General features: G+C 46.1%; 1 protein-coding gene across 7 annotated transcripts in view; it reads right to left on the minus strand.

Moving 5' to 3' along the window:
• LOC124795084 (adipokinetic hormone/corazonin-related peptide receptor variant I) overlaps positions 1 to 19,513 on the minus strand; it is a 1,108,661-nt gene that overhangs the window by 71,884 nt on the left and 1,017,264 nt on the right. For all 7 annotated transcript variants that reach the window (XR_007016642.1, XM_047258908.1, XM_047258905.1 and 4 more), the window contains one exon: positions 9,870 to 10,077. Coding sequence is in view for 6 of the 7 variants with exons in the window: in XM_047258908.1 (XP_047114864.1) it covers positions 9,870 to 10,077 (208 nt within the window). In the remaining variant the exon portion in view is untranslated. The remainder of the gene's footprint in view (positions 1 to 9,869; positions 10,078 to 19,513) is intronic.

The raw sequence follows: 19,513 nt of genomic DNA on the forward strand, positions 1-19,513 counted from the left end.
CACTGACGCATTAACTAGCTTGCATTTAGAAGGAAGGTCAGCGTTGACCGTAATATTGATGGTTTATTGACATAAAAATAGATTTTCAATCACATAGTGATCATCTTCAGTGCTGTGGTGTACAAATTAAACTCTTAGGCACTGGTGTCAAGTTATTATCAGTAACCAAAGCTATGAAACGATCACAATAACTCTATGTTGCTTACTGATAATAACTTGACACCAGTGCCTATGAGTTTAATTTGTACACCACAGAACTGAAGATGATCACTATGTGATTGAAAATCGATTTTGCTGTCAATAAACCATCAGTATTACGGTCAACGCTGACCTTCCTTCTAATTTCACGTTTATGGTCGTTGTGCACACAGCACTCTATGGAGTCGCCATATCAATAGCTTGCATTTATCGACAATAAGGGACTGAAGAAAAGAGCAGGTGACTCCGGTATATAAGAAAGATGAAAGAATGGACCCGAAAATTTACAGACCAATACCCCTAACTTCTGTTTGCTTCCTTGAACATATTCTCAGTTCGAATGTAATAAACTCTCTTGATACTGAGAATCTTATGTCCACGATTCAGTATGGTTTTAGAAAGCATCGTTTATGCGAAACTCTGCTTGCCCTTTTCTCACGTGATATACTGAGAACTATGGATGAAGGGCAACAGGCAGATTCCATATTTCTAGAGTTCCGGAAAGCATCTGACATGGTGCCCCACTGCAGGCTGTTAACGAAGGTACGAGAATATGGAATAAGTTCACAGATATGGAACCCAGTATGTTGCCCTCAACGGCGAGTGGTCATCAGAGACAAGGGTATCGTTAGGAGTGCTCCATGTAAGTGTGACAGGTCAGCTCGTTCTGTATGTATGTAAATGGTTTGGTTGACAGGGTGAGCAGCGATCTGCGGCTGCTTGCTGATGATGTCGTGGTGTACGGTAAGGTGTCCAAGTTGAGTGACTGTACGAACGACTTAGACAACATTTCCAGTTGGTGTGATGAATGGCAGCTAGCCCTAAATACGGAAAAATGTAAGGCAATGCGGATGGTAGGAAGATCAAACCGGTAATGTTCGGGTACATTATTACTAGAATCCTGCTTAACACAGTCGTTTCAAGATCTGTGCATGACGCTGCAAAGCGATATGAGGTGGAACGAGCATGTGAGAAATGTGGTGGGGAAGGCGAATGGTCGACTTCGGTTTATTGGGAGAATTTTAGGAAAGAGTGGTTCACATCTAAAGGAGACCGAATATAGGACGATGATGCGACCAATTCTTGAATACTGCTCGAGTGTATAGGGTCCGTACCAGGTCGGATTGGTGGAAGCCATCGAAGCAATTCAGAGGCTGACTGCTAGATTTATTACCGGTAGGCTCAAAAAATACATCACTGTTACGGGGATGCTTTGGGAACTCAAATGGGAATCCTTGGAGGGAAGGCGACGTTCTTTTCGAAAAACACTATTGAGAAAAGTTAGAGAACCGCATTTGAAACTGACTGCCGAACAATTCTGCTACCGCCAAAATATATTACACGCAAGGACCGCGAACATAACATACGAGAAATTAGGGCTCGTACGGAGGTATATAGCAGTCGTTTTTCCCTCGCTCCGTTTGCGAGTGGAACAGGAAAACCAATGACAAGTAGTGGTACAGGGTACGCTCCGCCACGCACCGTACGGTGGCTTGTGCAGTATCTATGCAAATGTGGATGTAGAACACGTGTTCTCTGCTTCCATCTGCTTGCCCGTAGCAGAAGACCACGTCATCTCCTGCGTTGGATTGGGAGCCGTGCGTGCATTGACGGGCGCCGAAACATATTACAGTAATGTACTGCTGTGTGGCAACAAACAATGTGTCATATGAATGCTACGGGTACACCAGATGAAAATAACATGCGTGACAGATACAGTACGTACTGTAGTACGCTTTTGAGTACTGTGCTTGTTCTTGTGTCGGGTACGTGCTTGATACCAACGCAAACTCATTGTGCTGCATAAGCGTCTAGTGCGTGCGCTGTTTCCTCATTTGTCTTGTGTCAAAGTACTCGGTGTGTAAGATATGCTTCTCGTACGCACGTAAACCATACCTCCAAAGATATGAGGGAGACGACCAATGTTTATAGGAACTTTTTTTCTTAGCTTGATGCATGCTACACCCTCTGTAAATATTGGAACCTTTTTTCCCGACACCCCGTACAGTGATATCTGTCTTTTACAGTGAGACTAATATTTATTACTGCTATTCCAAATACAATACCTCTTATTAATAAATACTTGCATTTATTTATTTTTCCATTACTGTCTTACCCATCCGTGACTGATAAGGACAAAGCGCTAATTATTCGCACATGTCAGCTAGTCATAGTAATTTTCTTTTCCTTCGGTACTTGCTCTGTTGATCTCTTGGATAATTAAATCACCTATGATACTTGCAGGTATATTCCTCTAACAGAAAAACATTGCATTCTGAGCAAATAACTCACGAGAATGCAGTGAGGTAACGTCGTCGACAACCGCCAACTGCAGCAAGTAAGCGATGTGCAAGTCAATTTAAAACATCAATTTTCAGAGAACGGTGATCGAAACACACACTTCACATCATATTTCCGCAAAACACGACCAATCCTGCTCCAAATGCTCCCTGCTTAAGGCTAGACCATGGTGCTATCTCGGTATTGTCATCACTCACGCGGTGTGCAGTTGGTCGATAGTATAAAGCACGCCTAATCCGTCTCTCACAGTAAGCATTCTGACGAAAGGTGACTTCGAGATGGGCCAACTCAGCTGTCAAACTCTCAGGTTCGAAGTACCCCTCCACGTTGAGCCGAATGGTGACAACTGTCACCCTGCAGTATGATTCCTATAAACGGCATGTCCCAACATACGTTATCCGTTGATTATTTATCTCACGATCGACAACTTCTGACGTCGTTAATCTTTGTTTTGTGATGACTCTAGTGTTTACAGTGTGTGTGTGTGTGTGTGTGTGTGTGTGTGTGTGTGTGTGTGTGTGTGTGCATACGCCTGTTTGTGTTGTCTTTACGGAGCTTATCTGCAAACAGAGGTTTTACTTGGTTTATAGAGGGAACGACAGGATGACGGTCGGAAAAACACGAAAATTTTTTTTATTATGGAATTCGAATGTATATACTGTACATCGAAGAATTATTCCCCAAAATATTATGCGCGAACTCCAAAAAGTACGATTCTGTGAGCGTTCGAAGCCGAGCACGCACCCTTTCTCACTGCGTCTGTGAGATCTTTAGGGCTGATTCTAATGGTGCAAATGTTTACCAATGTCTCGAACACATAGGAGACTTACACTTTTCCCATGCTGGCCCCCCGATAGACGCTCAGTCAGCCGTTTCATTGCTGCGTTAGCGTCAGTAGGAGTCATTCGGAGTCGAGTGTTTTTATTGTTCGGCATAAAGCGAAAACAGTTTTGTTTGGCATTTTTTTTTTACATTTAAAGCACGTGGCAAATGCACTTCAAATCAAAATTGACGGTGAAATGCGCCGATTCTGTGAAGGCAGAGCCGCCAGCGGCGATGCAATCAAGTGACGAAAAGGGCTTTGAGGACGAAAATGGAGGCTTTTCAGGTCAAAGTAGCAGAAAGCGGCCATCCACTAGCGGGGACGATAGTTGTTATGGACCAGGCGTAGATGATATCCTAGAAGTTTCAGCTTTGTCCTCTTTTTTATATGACAAGTACGTGTCAAACTTTAAACGCATTTTTCTCGAAACCATGTTGTCGTCCCCCACGCTACAATTTTCATTCAGTTTTAATGAGTTTTGATCTCCCTTGAAGCAATCGTTTCCGATTTTTTTATGTTGATATTTAGTTCGATTTTCGGTCAAAAAAGAGGGGTAACGTCGTCGACAACCGCCGATATTTCGGCAGGAGCACAAACTGCCATTTCCAAGGCAAAACTGCAGCAAGTAAGCGCTGTACAAGTCAATTTGAAACATCAGTTTTCAGAGAACGACGATCGAAACACACACTTAATATCATACAGGGTGTTTCAAAAATGACCGGTATATTTGAAACGGCAATAAAAACTAAACGAGCAGCGATAGAAATACACCGTTTGTTGCAATCTGCTTGGGACAACAGTACATTTTCAGGCGGACAAACTTTCGAAATGACAGTAGTTACAATTTTCAACAACAGATGGCGCTGCAAGTGATGTGAAAGATATAGAAGACAACGCAGTCTGTGGGTGCGCCATTCTGTACGTCGTCTTTCTACTGTAAGCGTGTGCTGTTCACAACGTGCAAGTGTGCTGTAGACAACATGGTTTATTCCTTAGAACAGAGGATTTTTCTGGTGTTGGAATTCCACCGCCTAGAACACAGTGTTGTTGCAACAAGACGAAGTTTTCAACGGAGGTTTAATGTAACCAAAGGACCGAAAAGCGATACAATAAAGGATCTGTTTGAAAAATTTCAACGGACTGGGAACGAGACGGATGAACGTGCTGGAAAGGTAGGGCGACCGCGTACGGCAACCACAGAGGGCAACGCGCAGCTAGTGCAGCAGGTGATCCAACAGCGGCCTCGGGTTTCCGTTCGCCGTGTTGCAGCTGCGGTCCAAATGACGCCAACGTCCACGTATCGTCTCATGCGCCAGAGTTTACACCTCTATCCATACAAAATTCAAACGCGGCAACCCCTCAGCGCCGCTACCATTGCTGCATGAGAGACATTCGCTAACGATATAGTGCACAGGATTGATGACGGCGATATGCATGTGGGCAGCATTTGGTTTATTGACGAAGTTTATTTTTACCTGGACGGCTTCGTCAATAAACAGAACTGGCGCATATGGAGAACCGAAAAGCCCCATGTTGCAGTCCCATCGTCCCTGCATCCTCAAAAAGTACTGGTCTAGGCCGCCATTTCTTCCAAAGGAATCATTGGCCCATTTTTCAGATCCGAAACGATTACTGCATCACGCTATCTGGACATTCTTCGTGAATTTGTGGCGGTACAAACTGCCTTAGACGACACTGCGAACATCTCGTGGTTTATGCAAGATGGTGCCCGGCCACATCGCACGGCCGACGTCTTTAATTTCCTGAATGAATATTTCGATGATCGTGTGATTGCTTTGGGCTATCCGAAACATACAGGAGGCGGCGTGGATTGGCCTCCCTATTCGCCAGACATGAACCCCTGTGACTTCTTTCTGTGGGGACACTTGAAAGACCAGGTGTACCGCCAGAATCCAGAAACAATTGAACAGCTGAAGCAGTACATCTCATCTGCATGTGAAGCCATTCCGCCAGACACGTTGTCAAAGGTTTCGGGTAATTTCATTCAGAGACTACGCCATATTATTGCTACGCATGGTGGATATGTGGAAAATATCGTACTATAGAGTTTCCCAGACCGCAGCGCCATCTGTTGTTGAAAATTGTAACTACTGTAATTTCGAAAGTTTGTCTGCCTGGAAATGTACTGTTGTCCCAAGCATATTGCAACAAACGGTGTATTTCTATCGCTGCTCGTTTAGTTTTTATTGCCGTTTCAAATATACCGGTCATTTTTGAAACACCCTGTATATCAGCAAAATACGACCAATCCCGTTCCAAATGATCCCTGCGTAGGGAAAAAGGCGGTAAACTTTGATGGTACCCTCGTATATTCATCACTCACGCGGTGCACCGTTCGTTGATAGCGCAAAGCACGTTTAATCTGTCTCTCACAGTAAGCATTCTGACGTAAGGTGACTTCGAGATGGGCCAACTCAGCTGTCAAACTCTCAGGTTCGAAGTACCCCTCCACGTTGTCGAATGGTGACAACTGTCACCCTGCAGTATGAGTAGGATTCCTATAAACGGCATGTCCCAACATACGTTATCCGTTGATTATTTATCTCACGATCGACAACTTCTGACGTCTTTAATCTTTGTTTTGTGATGACTCTAGTGTTTACAGTGTGTGTGTGTGTGTGTGTGTGTGTGTGTGTGTGTGTGTGTGTGTGTGTGCGTGTGCGTGTGCGAGTGTGCATACGCCTGTTTGTGTTGTCTTTACGGAGTTTCTCTGCAAACAGAGGTTTTAAGTGGTTTAAAGAGGGAACGACAGGATGACGGTCGGAAAACCACGAAATTTTTTTTAAATTATGGAATTCGAATGTATATACTGTACATCGAAGAATTTTTCCCCAAAACATTATGCGCGAACTCCATTTTCTCAAATATCTATAATTTCGTCAAAATTTTTTTGTGCACATCCCTACGCTGTAAGGATCAGGATGATACGTGAGTCGTTCAATAAGTAATGCTCCACATTTTTTTCTTAGAACATAATTTTTGTTAAGAGTCCTAATTTGGTGACAATATGCATCTCCATGTCTTGTCCGTCTTCTATTTTTCTACGTAGTCGCCATCACGTTCTATGGCCGTACGCCAACGTTGTGGAAGAGGATGTATTCCCTACTGGTAAAAGCTCTTGTCATGTAGGCGAGCCACGTTTTCACTCCATGATTGACAGCTTTCGTCCCCCTGAACGACAGAAAGGCCTCTCCGTCGGTCTCAAAACGCTACAACAATTCAGATGAAATGACCTTTCTTTGAATCTTGTTGTCCGCTGTGAGCATTCGTGGAACACATCGTGTGCATCTCTTTGAATATCCGACAGTCTCGATCATTGCAGACGCTCTTCCAATGTTGACCGACAACTGTAGAGCCAATTGTCGAGTTTTGATGCGCCGGTCGGCACGAATAATGGCATCCGCACGATTCAGCACGTCTGGAGCAGTGGCTGTGACAGGACGTCCCGAGCGTGGCTGATCATGGAGCTCTGTTTCTGCAGTTCCTGAGGCTGTAACTTCCTTTACCCATCGCCAAAATGTACTCCTACCAAATGCAGCATCGCCATACACTGCACACAAACGTTAATGCACGTTCACCACGGTTTCTTTTTCTGCACACAGGAATTCAATAACAGCACGCTGCTTGTAACGTGAGACGTATGTACTACAGCTGTGCCACCTGCGGAACGGTTCGAAACTTCACTAGCGCACAGAACAAATATCAAATGTGAAGAAACAACAAGGATGTTTGTCTGTTCATTAAAGTTAAAGTTTCAAAACGCTGTAGAAATAACACCACTGGTCAGAATGACGTCAAATTGCAACGGGATATTATCGGAGAAGGGGGAAAGCGTATGGCAGAAGAAAAAAAATACTGTGAAAACTGATCAATAGATGGCGCTGTATGTCTCAGAATACGTAAATGAAAACATGTGTCACGACCGCCGGCCGCGGTGGCCGTGCGGTTCTAGGCGCTCCAGTCCAGAGCCGCGCTGTTGCTACGGTCGCAGGTTCGAATCCTGCCTCGGGCATGGGTGTATGTGATGTCCTTAGGTTAGTTAGTTTTAAGTAGTTCTAAGTTCTAGGGGATTGATGACCACAGCAGTTGAGTCCCATAGTGCTCAGAGCCATTTGAACCATTTTTGTGTCACGACCCATTGAAGTTGGTACACGGCTTTTCCTCCTTTCGAGTCTGCGACGTTCGCATGACTGTCTCAATGCAGGATCGCGCTCAGCTTGTAAAACTGTATTATAAGAATGATGATTGTGCACACGTCACTTTGCAGAAGTTACGGACACTGAAGGGTTTGAAAAAAGGCGTTGGTCCGATGACTGCCGTGGGTCTCGAGAAAATGATTCAGAAATTCTAAAAGACTGGTTCTTTTGGTGTACAGCCTGGTAGAGGGAGGAAAAGAATTGTTTCTACGTCAGTGGCAGCAGTTGCCACAGAAATTCAGGAGGAGACGAGTGGCAGTGTGCAAACGTGTAGTTCACGGAGAACTGCCCGAACATTGGACATACCTCTGAGCACGGTGCGTAAAATACTACGAAACGTCCTTCTTTGCTATCCATTCTAAATTACCCATGTGCACGAGCTGATTCCTGTTGACCCGCCAGCAAGAGAGAGACCTTTGCTTTAGAATTTCTTGCTCCCATCGAAGTGGACAATGATTGGCTGTGGACAGACGAAGCCCAGTTCTATCTAACAGGATACGTAAATACACAGATTTGTGGAATATGGGCAACGGAAAATCCACACACAAATCAACCAGTACCATTTCATCCTGAAAAGGGTACAGTGTGGTGCGGGTTTACAGCATCATTTATCATAGGGCCATGTTTTTTCGAAGAGACAGGTGCTTAAGATCCTGTTACCTGTACCGTCACTGGTAGGCGCTATGAGTGTCTTTTGAGCTACCACGTCATTCCAGCTCTCCAACAGCGTGGATGTGTTGATGGGATCATTTTTACGCAAGATGGCGCACCTCCGTACATTGAAAATCCAGTTAAGCAACTGCTGAAGCGCCATTTCGGAAATGCTAGAATTATCAGCCGCCATTTCTCTGCAGCATGGCCGTCACGATCACCTGATCTTCATCCGTGTAACTTCTGGCTTTGGGGATATCTGAAAGATGATGTGTTCAGTGTCGCGATTGCAATCTTAGCTGCACCGAAGGCACGCATTTCGCAGCACTTCGATCAGTTGAGGAACATGCTGTTACTCGATTTCAGCTTGTTGCAGGAAACGGTGGACAGCATATTGAACATGTTTTGCGCCAGTCACACGGAAATTGCTAATCTGATTTGATTTTGATTGATGCTTTTTATGCGGTTTTTGGCCCCAGGACAATTAAAAACCGATGTGAGTGATGCTTTTTATGTGTTTTTTTGCCTCAGGACAATTAAAAACCGATTTTCCCATCCGATATGATATGACCTTGCCGTGGTGGATGGCCTTACGTAACTAACAGTATCACAACTCTACACCCATGCACACTGAGTAGTACAGTTTGTTTAACGTCAAACCTAGACCTTAGGCGTTGCTGTATGATTCATTTGTCCTTTGTAGTCCACACTATTAAATTATGATGCTTACAGTGCCATGTTTTGCTACTTTCTGCCATACGTTGTCCCCGTTCTCCGATAATATTCTGTTGCAATTTGACGTCATTCTGACCCGTGGTGTTATTTCTAAAGCGATTTGAAAGTTTAACTCTGGTTATAATCACCCTGTATATTAATGGCTTTTTAAAAAAATGTGGGGCATTACTTATTAAACGACCCTCGTATGTTAACTTCATATTTCATATAACCACAACCGTAGTTACAGCGACAACCGTCGATATACCTCCTTTCAGAACTACCCCGGGAAAACCCCAATTACACAGTGAAGATAACAATATTTTTTAATAAAAAATAGCAATAAAGTTCATTGTCTGCTTCATTCATTGCAGCAAACCCCATTTGTCTACTACATTCTAGTTCGTAGAAAAAAATCTTGAATTTGAGCAATATTTTCGTCCGTTACCCTGTCGTTACCCTCCAGAAACAGGCTTCCACAGCGCTTCCTTGCCACAGTGTTGTCTTGAAAATGGCAGTGTAAACTCCTGTCGAAATATCGGCGGTTGTCGGCGACATCATCCGGATGCATACCCGTAAGTTATTTGAACACCGTATACGCCGGGATAAAGTAAGGTTTAACGTTACATTTTGTTCAAACCACTCCATCGCCCATTCGACTCACGTCAGCAGTAGAAGTAGACGAGACAGCAGACGAAAACTTCCTGTACTGCTGGCGCTCTGGTGGTCCGCTAATTGGGCGACAGCCAGCGGAACACAAGCGAACACTAGCGAATGCGAACCGAACGCGACCGAACGCCGCTCGCTCGCGCTCGGCTAGCGTTTACACCAGTCTCTCTCTGTTGGCTCGAGAGTCCACTCCGGTGTAAACCAGACTGTCTGGACTGAAATTCGCGCACAGCTCGCGAACATAGCAGCAGCAGCAGCACGGCGGCGCGATCGTGCGGCCATCTGGCGTGACTTACCGTCGCTGAACTCGCGGGAGCGCCGGTAGATCTCGCCCAGGATGGACGTGTAGGAGAAGATGATGACGGCGAGCGGCAGGCCGTACATCATGAGCATGCCGAAGCCCAGGTACGAGTACTCGGACAGCTTGCTGGGGAAGGAGTTGTACGACACGCACTGGCGGTACCACGTCACGTTCGGGTGCGACTCCACGTGGAACACGAACATCTGCAGCACACCGGAAACCTTACTGTCACACAATAAGAGCTCCCAGTTGGAGAAAATACTCGTCGTGTAGCGCACACAAATTTAGTGCTGCTAAGACATGCATGGGACACACATATTCACAATTGCGAATACGGACAACCGTCAAGTGTATAATTGGAACGACGACAATGAAAATTTGTGCAGGACCGGTAGTCGAACTCGGATTTCCCGCTTATCACGAGCGGTCGCCTTACCATTAGGCTATCCGACCATGACTCATTGCCAGTCCCAAACTTCCATATGTCGTCAATCATGTCTCTACAAACTATACTCGTACATCCATTACCTACAGGTTAAAAATTATTGAACTATATGAAATAAAATCGTCATAACTTCAGAACGGATTGCGATACGACGTTCAAACTGCACGGTTGGCCACAGAGCATGGTGGAAATTAGTATACGCATGCATGGTTTGGTTTAGCGACGAACCACACTTTCAACCGGATGGGTTCGTCAACAAACAAAATTGGCACTTTTGGGGGACTGAGAATCCGCATTTTCCGATCGAGAAGTCTCTTCGCCGTCAACAGGTCCAGTCGCGGAAGAATCGGTGCGATTTTCCTGGATGGCACAGTAACTACCGACGGTACGTGAAGATTTTGGAAGATGATTTCATCCCCATTATCCAAAGTGACCCTCATTTCGACAAGATGTGGTTCATGCAAGACGGGGCTCGACCCAATCGAAGCAAGAGAGTGTTTGATGTCCTGAGAAGCACTTTGGGGACCGCATTCTGGCTGTGGGGTACCCAGAGGCCAATGGCATGGGCCTCGATTGGCCGCCATATTCCCCGGATCTGAACACATGCGACTCCTTTACGTGGGTTTATATTAAAGAGAAAGTGTATAGTAATAGCCCCAAACCATTGCTGAGCTGAAAACAGCCATTCAGGACGTCATCGACAGCGTCGATGTTCCGACACTTCAGTGGCTCATGCAGCTACTCGTCTGCGCCACATAATCGCCAATGATGGCAGGCGTATTGAACATGTCACAACCTCAATCTGAATATCTGTAGCGACGTTTACATGTTGAATAAAGTGTGTGCACACCGTAGTTTGTATCTAACTAACGTTTCTGTTCATATAGTTCAATAACCAGCCGGTATCAGCGGATGCATACATTGCATCTTAATTTCGAATAACACAGGCGCTGTAATATCATATGTATGAGACAGGCGAAAAACCCTCACACTCAGACCCAGGAGAATGTAATACACTCCTGGAAATTGAAATAAGAACACCGTGAATTCATTGTCCCAGGAAGGGGAAACTTTATTGACACATTCCTGGGATCAGATACATCACATGATCACACTGACAGAACCACAGGCACATAGACACAGGCAACAGAGCATGCAAAATGTCGGCACTAGTACAGTGTATATCCACCTTTCGCAGCAAAGCAGACTGCTATTCTCCCATGGAGACGATCGTAGAGATGCTGGATGTAGTCCTGTGGAACGGCTTGCCATGCCATTTCCACCTGGCGCCTCAGTTGGACCAGCGTTCGTGCTGGACGTGCAGACCATGTGAGACGACGCTTCATCCAGTCCCAAACATGCTCAATGGGGGACAGATCCGGAGATCTTGCTGGCCAGGGTAGTTGACTTACACCTTCTAGAGCACGTTGGGTGGCACGGGATACATGAGGATGTGCATTTTCCTGTTGGAACAGCAAGTTCCCTTGCCGGTCTAGGAATGGTAGAACGATGGGTTCGATGACGGTTTGGATGTACCGTGCACTATTCAGTGTCCCCTCGACGATCACCAGTGGTGTACGGCCAGTGTAGGAGATCGCTCCCCACACCATGATGCCGGGTGTTGGCCCTGTGTGCCTCGGTCGTATGCAGTCCTGATTGTGGCGCTCACCTGCACGGCGCCAAACACGCATACGACCATCATTGGCACCAAGGCAGAAGCGACTCTCATCGCTGAAGACGACACGTCTCCATTCGTCCCTCCATTCACACCTGTCGCGACACCACTGGAGGCGGGCTGCACGATGTTGGGGCGTGAGCGGAAGACGGCCTAACGGTGTGCGGGACCGTAGCCCAGCTTCATGGAGACGGTTGCGAATGGTCCTCGCCGATACCCCAGGAGCAACAGTGCCCCTAATTTGCTGGGAAGTGGCGGTGCGGTCCCCTACGGCACTGCGTAGGATCCTACGGTCTTGGCGTGCATCCGTGCGTCGCTGCGGTCCGGTCCCAGGTCGACGGGCACGTGCACCTTCCGCCGACCACTGGCGACAACATCGATGTACTGTGGAGACCTCGCGCCCCACGTGTTGAGCAATTCGGCGGTACGTCCACCCGGCCTCCCACATGCCCACTATACGCCCTCGCTCAAAGTCCGTCAACTGCACATACGGTTCACGTCCACGCTGTCGCGGCATGCTACCAGTGTTAAAGACTGCGATGGAGCTCCGTATGCCACGGCAAACTGGCTGACACTGACGGCGGCGGTGCACAAATGCTGCGCAGCTAGCGCCATTCGACGGCCAACACCGCGGTTCCTGATGTGTCCGCTGTGCCGTGCGTGTGATCATTGCTTGTACAGCCCTCTCGCAGTGTCCGGAGCAAGTATGGTGGGTCTGACACACCGGTGTCAATGTGTTCTTTTTTCCATTTCCAGGAGTGTAATTCCAACCCCAAAGAAAGCAGCTGCTGAAAGATGTGAATATTACCGAACTATCAATTTAATAACCTCGGAAGGGAGTCACCCAAGGGTCCCCTTCCTAGCGAGAGGAGCCGAAGAAGACTTCTCTGGTGCAGAAGTTGTGACTGATATCCCCACTGGTGGGGGGGGGAGGGGGGTGTTGCTCCCAAAGTAGGTGGTGCAGGAGCAAAAGGAAGTGTCCCCCACCCCCCACCATCAAGGGGGCAAGTATAGTCTCCCAGCTCTAAGAGGTCATTGGGGCTAGAACTGTTGTAGCGGGGATGTAAGCTGATGTCATTTGTACAGGATGTACTCGTTCAATATTCCTCTTAGCCTCAGTGTAGGTCAGTTGGTCAATGATCTTGTACGCCATGATTTTCCTTCCTTTCTGGAGGATCCTGCAGTCAGGTGAGCAAGGCGAATGGTACTCTCTGCAGTTGTCGCAGATGGGAGGCGGGGCACATTGAGTACTGGGATGTGAAGGAGCGTCCGCAGTCTCGACATGTGATGCTGGAAGAACAGTGGGAAGACATATGGCCGAACTTCAGCATTTAAAGCACCGCATTGGCAGAGAGGTATAGGGTTTTACATCACAGTGGTAGACCATCACCTTGACCTTCTTGGGCAATGTGTGACCCTCGAACGCCAAGATGACGGCACCGGTGGCAATTTGATTATCCCTTGGACCCCAGTGGACACGCTGAACGAAACGACACTTCGCCACTCTAAATTGGCTCGCAGCTCATCGTCAGACTGTAAGAGAAGGTCCCTGTGAAATTTGATACCCTGGCCCATATTTAAGCTCTTTTGGGGCGTGATGGTTACAGAAACATCCCCCAGCTTGTCACCAGCGAGTAACGCCAGATACTGGGCAGAGGATGCTGCTTTGATCAAACAGACCCAGATGTCATTTTGGACAAGCACTCCACTTCCCCAAACTTGTCCTCAAAATGCCCAACAAACAACTGAAACTTCATCATCATGAAAGATTCCCCATCAGCTCTCGAACATACAAGGTACCAGGGGGAATAAGAGCCGCTGCCATCCTTAGCCTGATGTTCCTCCCATGGTGTGGCCATGGAGGGGGAGGATTTAGGGTCATAGGTCTATCCGTTGAATTGAGCCCATGAATGCTTAGAGTGTGCTGGTGTTTGACCACCAGCAAGAGATGATGTACTACGCTTCATCGTGTGTCATCCACCCTGATTCCACCCACTCTGACCACAGGCCATCTCCATGGGCGCGACCCAGGAACAGCAAAGACCACCTCGCAGGATGTCCAGTGCCGGGAGTCCTGATGCCCCAGGGTGACGGGCATCTACTTCTTGGCATATGTGGGGAGTTAACAGTGCAGGTATCAGCAGAGTGATCAATGTTTGATCAGGGGGCTACAACCAGCAGGGTACATGGCGGCCCCACCACAATGGACTGGCTACCATGCTGGATATCAGGTGCAACCAAGCAAATAAGTCCACTATCATCATTAACGTAGAAAACGATACTGTGCGGCTGATGGAAAAATATGCCCCCAGGAGAATAAGGAGAATTGCAGATCCATATCGACGAAGGATGCGATAGGTCTCAGCGCGTGATGGACACGATGCACTATGTAAGGTGCTCTCCCCCAGTTGGCTCACTCTCCGGGAAAATTTTAAAAATGGAGATCAAACCCTACAGAGCACCGTCACATAAAAACCGAAACATGTAAGACTCCTTTTAGTCACCTCTTACAACAAGCAGGAATACCTCGGGCCTATTCAAACCCTCAGACCCACAGGGGATCATTCGCAATGATACTCACAAAGTAGAGAAGGGGTGGTTTAGCTATAAGACTGAAATTCGGGGAAACATACTGTTGCATTATTAGTCGGTGTTGAAATTACTGTAAAATTTCTAAAATTGTTTGATCAACTGTGACGCATATTATTTCAATACATCGACAGTGTCTTTTCCATCCCATCTATCCACTGGCACGCTGTTGGTTACCACATAATGACTGATTGACTTACATCGCTTGTTTGAGTTGGAAAAAGAGTTTTGTGGATGGGTGACACCTTCTGGGGATCGCTAGCAACGAAACAGTGATCACGTACATAACTGCAACATGAGGAATCAGTCGAAACAGAATGCAGAGCCATCAGCTGTTCTGTCACTGTGACAGATGAGTTTAAATGTAGAGGTCGTCAATCACCTTCGGACTGTAGTTTGGAAACTCTCCACAACGCAACAAACTCTTTCAATTTCCTTATGTTGTAACTGTATTTTATTCAAAATCATAGAGTGTGTGTGGTGTGTAATGGTAGCAGCAGTAACAACATGATTTACACCGTGCGACGTCTAGTTTTCTGCGAGAGGCCATGGATAAAAAAGGTTTTAATGTCAGTTCGGAACCTGACACAGACCTGGAAGTCATGACAGAAAAACAAACTGCATGGCAGTGTACAAAATGTGTTACAGCAGAAAAAAAACAATGTTTCAAAAAACGAGATTGGGTCACATGGAGCGTCTCTTGCGACTTACAGTATAATCTGCGGAATACGATCATCCTCATATAGTACAGGTGATTAAACTTTGAGATGGTCTGTACAGTTGATCAATACCTGTATATTTAATAGGACTGTCACATGTGCTCGATGCTGGTACGCATGCGGTATTTCTTTTCGATGTATAGGAGGAGAGAGATGCGGTAAAAATCTATCGGATGAAGTTGGTGGAGCTTCTACAGTTTGTAATAATTCTCTGTTGGGTGGTACAGAATAACGACGATAGCATGTTGGGGTGATAGATGGCCCCTGAGGGACACGGATCTGTAGTACTTGCATGTAGCTTGGGGACACACCACAGTGCAGTAGCAAAATCATCGTCCTACCAGTTGCCGTTTCCATCGAATAGTCAAAACACAGTCCTATCGCACTAACTCAGTTTAACCTGCTTCTAAACGGGATGCAGAAGGTGGTAGATATAGCTTTCTCCGACTTCTGCTCAGTTCTGACTTAAATTGGAACGATCGCATATGTAAAGCTCCACAAGTGGCAGCAGTTGCGAGATGTACGATGGACTACCCAAAATTTTACTGCAGCAGACAGGTTCGAGAAAGGTGACTCGTTTTCGGATATGAGAGTGCCAGAAATATGATTCACTAGTGGCTGTAATCATTAAAGGACTTCTCCATAGGATCCAAGGCAGGCTTGTGGTTGAATGGGAAGACTTAATTCCAAATCCTACACAGCATTTCTAGCGGACAGCGTAGCACTAAAGATCTGAAAAGCTAGTGTACATTTCTTACGACCTCAATCAGTACATCATCTACTTTTTGTAATCTTTCTCAATTAACTATCGCCTATAACGCAATCGATATATCGCAGAACGTCTGACATGGTATCGAGGCAGAATGCATGACAAATACTGGAGAAATATCTAGTGGTGGTGGCGGCGTGACGGAGTTAAAAACACCTGTTTCATACCGCTTTCCTCAGCTGAATCACTTTCTAAATTCCATAATTTTATTACGAGGGTGCATCGGCGGCGACGTGTAACCACACTGTTGGTCTGACACTCCGGCGATCACTGTCTATATTCAGTGTTGCAGTATTTGTCTGCAAAAAAACCGTCATTCGTGCGTAATGTCATACTTCGATTTATAAAGCCGGTATATACTTGTGTGCACCTGTAGAACCAAGACCGCTTGTGATAGTAATACGGTCGTATTCTTTAACATCTGGTGGTTTGTAAGACGATTATGTGTCTCTTTCTAAGACACAGTAGTATTTCTCGCAAGAAAAAGTTATGAGACATGTCCACCCACCGTTGATTCTCGGTCAATATTATTTCGTATCGTCAGCAACCATTTACTGGCGTAGTATTATACTTACACTACTGGCCATTAAAATTTGCTACACCACGAAGATGACGTGATACAGACGCGAAATTTAACCGACAAGAAGAAGATGCTGTGATATGCAAGTGATTAGCTTTTCAGAGCATTCACACAAGGTTGGCGCCGGTGGCGACACCTACAACGTGCTGACATGAGAAAAGTTTCCAACCGATTTCTCATACACAAACAGCAGTTGATCGGCGTTGCCTGGTGAAACGTTGCTGTGATGCCTCGTGTAGGGAGAATAAATGCGTAGCATCACGTTTCCGACTTTGATAAAGGTCATATTGTCCCATATCGCTATTGCGGTTTATCGTATCGCGACATTGCTGCTCGCATTGGTCGAGATCCTATGACTGTTAGCAGAATATGGAATCGGTGGGTTCAGGAGGGTAATACGGAACGCCGTGCTGGATCCCAACGGCCTCGTGTCACTAGCAGTCGAGATGACAGGCATCTTATCCGCATGGGTGTAACGGATCGAGCAGCTACGTCTCGATCCCTGAGTCAACAGATGGGGACGTTTGCAAGACAACAACCATCTGCACAAACAGTTCGACGACGTTTACAGCAGCATGGACTATCAGCTAGGAGACCATGGCTGCGGTTACCCTTGACGCTGCATCACAGACAGGAATGCCTGCCATAGGTGTACTCAACGACGAACCTGGGTGACGAACCTGGGTGCACGAATGGCAAAATATTTTTTTCGGATGAATCCACGCTCTGTTTACAGCATCATGATGGTCGCATCCGTGTTTGGCTGCCTCGTGGTGAACTTACATTGGAAGCGTGTATTCGTCATTGCCATACTGGCGTATCACCCGTTGTGATGGTATGGGGTGCCATTGATTACACATCTCGGTCACCTCTTGTTCGCACTGACGGCACTTTGAACACTGGACGTTACATTTCAGATGTGTTACGACCCGTGGCTCTGCGCTTAATTCGATCCCTGCGAATCCCTACATTTCACCAGGATAATGCACGGTCGTATGTTGCAGGTCCTGTACGGGCCTTTCTGGATACAGAAAATCTTCGACTGCTGCCCTGGCCAGCACATTCTCCAGATCTCTCACCAACTGAAAACATCTGGTCAATGGTGGCCGAGCAACTGGCTTGTCACAATACACCAGCCACTACTCTTGATGAACTGTGGTATTGTGCTGCAGCTGCATGGGCACCTGTACCTGTACACGCCATCCAAGCTCTGTTTGACTCAATGCCCAGGCGTATCAAGGCCGTTATTACGGCCGAAGGTGGTTGTTCTGGGTACTGTTTCCTCAGCATCTATGCACCCAAATTGCGTGAAAATGTAATCAGATGTCAGTTCTAGTATAATATATTTGTCCAATGAATACCCGTTTATCATCTGCATTTCTTCTTGGTGCAGGAATTTTAATGGCCAGTGTTCTAGTAGCAGGGCATGCGGGATAGGTTCGCCATGAGCATCAGGCTTATAAAGTTCTGACAAGTGCCAAGGAAATGACTATGTCCAGTCGTAAGGAAGGTCTGGATTTGACGTGGAATACTGTGATATGAGAGGGGAGAGTATGTGATGTCATAAGAATGGTACAGATATTTCTATTTCTAGAGCCACAGCCGCTACGGGGTGTATTTCTGATACTTGGCTCAGTGTCAAATGACGATCTACTGAGACCACACCTGTAATATTTAATTGTAAGTATAGTGATCAAATATATATGAGACTGATTTCTTAGTATGATGATTCTACCTATGTATGTTTGGCGTGTAACGCCGGTGGCCTGTGGCGGGAACGATTCACGTTTCCGGCTAACGGTAGAAGCTGTCTGAATGGAGAGGTCTGTTGGGGTGCAGGAATGTAGCTGATTTAACTGTGTAGTGGTCTAGACGGCCGAACAGCGAACTCAGTATGTGTTGGACAGCTTTCGTGATTGCGTGGAAATTTAAGATGTTTCAATATGGTTATGGTTTGCACTGGGCTATTATTCCCACCCACGTAAATTGTTTGGTTGACTGCTTCTTCACATTTTGCATCCTTATTTAGTTGAGAGAACATCGATTGTGGTGTGTGCATCTAGCAGGTGGAAGACACGTTTGCTGGTTCTCTAGACTTGACTTTGTAGACTTGACTTTGTAGAGTATAGGGATGATTTGGAATCTGTTACATCACCAACATTGGTATTCAAAAGTGGAAATATCAGTTTCCTCTATTTTTGTTTTTTAGATTTTTTTCACATAAAGTTTCTAGTTACACTATGGTTTACAGCATGATCCACTTAGCTAAAGTTTCGGATATCTAGAGAAATAATTTCCAGTCTATATCTTTGGAATTTTGTCGTGCGAGCGATACTGCTATGCAAGCAATATGGCTATGTGATTGATATCAAGAAGTACCACGAAAATGGTATGATATTCTAGCAAACCATGCGAAATTACATATGTTCTTGTAATCCTAGAGTCTCAAGATGTGCGTAGAAAAGCAAGCAAGCAAGCAGGTTGGGTCCAGAAACAGTAATGCTTTTGTGCCGAAGGGAGCCGACCACGAATTTGTAGAACAGTTCTGAGAGTGGCTTCGATCCACTGAGGGCGTTCTGGTCACACACTGGGAGTGGATGAGCACTCGACCTCATGGGAAATATCTAGTGACACGAGTATACCTATGGTGCGTGTGATTATGCTGTCCGTCTTTGCAATATATGTACGAATGATGCAAAAGGTGTGATTTTGTACGTTGCAGGATACGAATTGTATGTTTATTACATCGACATGGTATGCGGTGATGTATTGCTGGGTTGGGGATTGGTTTCACACTCTAATATTCAAGCTCCTGTCCTCAGTGGGAGGGCAGTGTAATTGAGTAAGAGTCTTCCCGTATTT

Source organism: Schistocerca piceifrons, chromosome 4 (genome assembly GCF_021461385.2).
Source record: "Schistocerca piceifrons isolate TAMUIC-IGC-003096 chromosome 4, iqSchPice1.1, whole genome shotgun sequence".
Lineage (NCBI taxonomy): Eukaryota > Metazoa > Arthropoda > Insecta > Orthoptera > Acrididae > Schistocerca > Schistocerca piceifrons.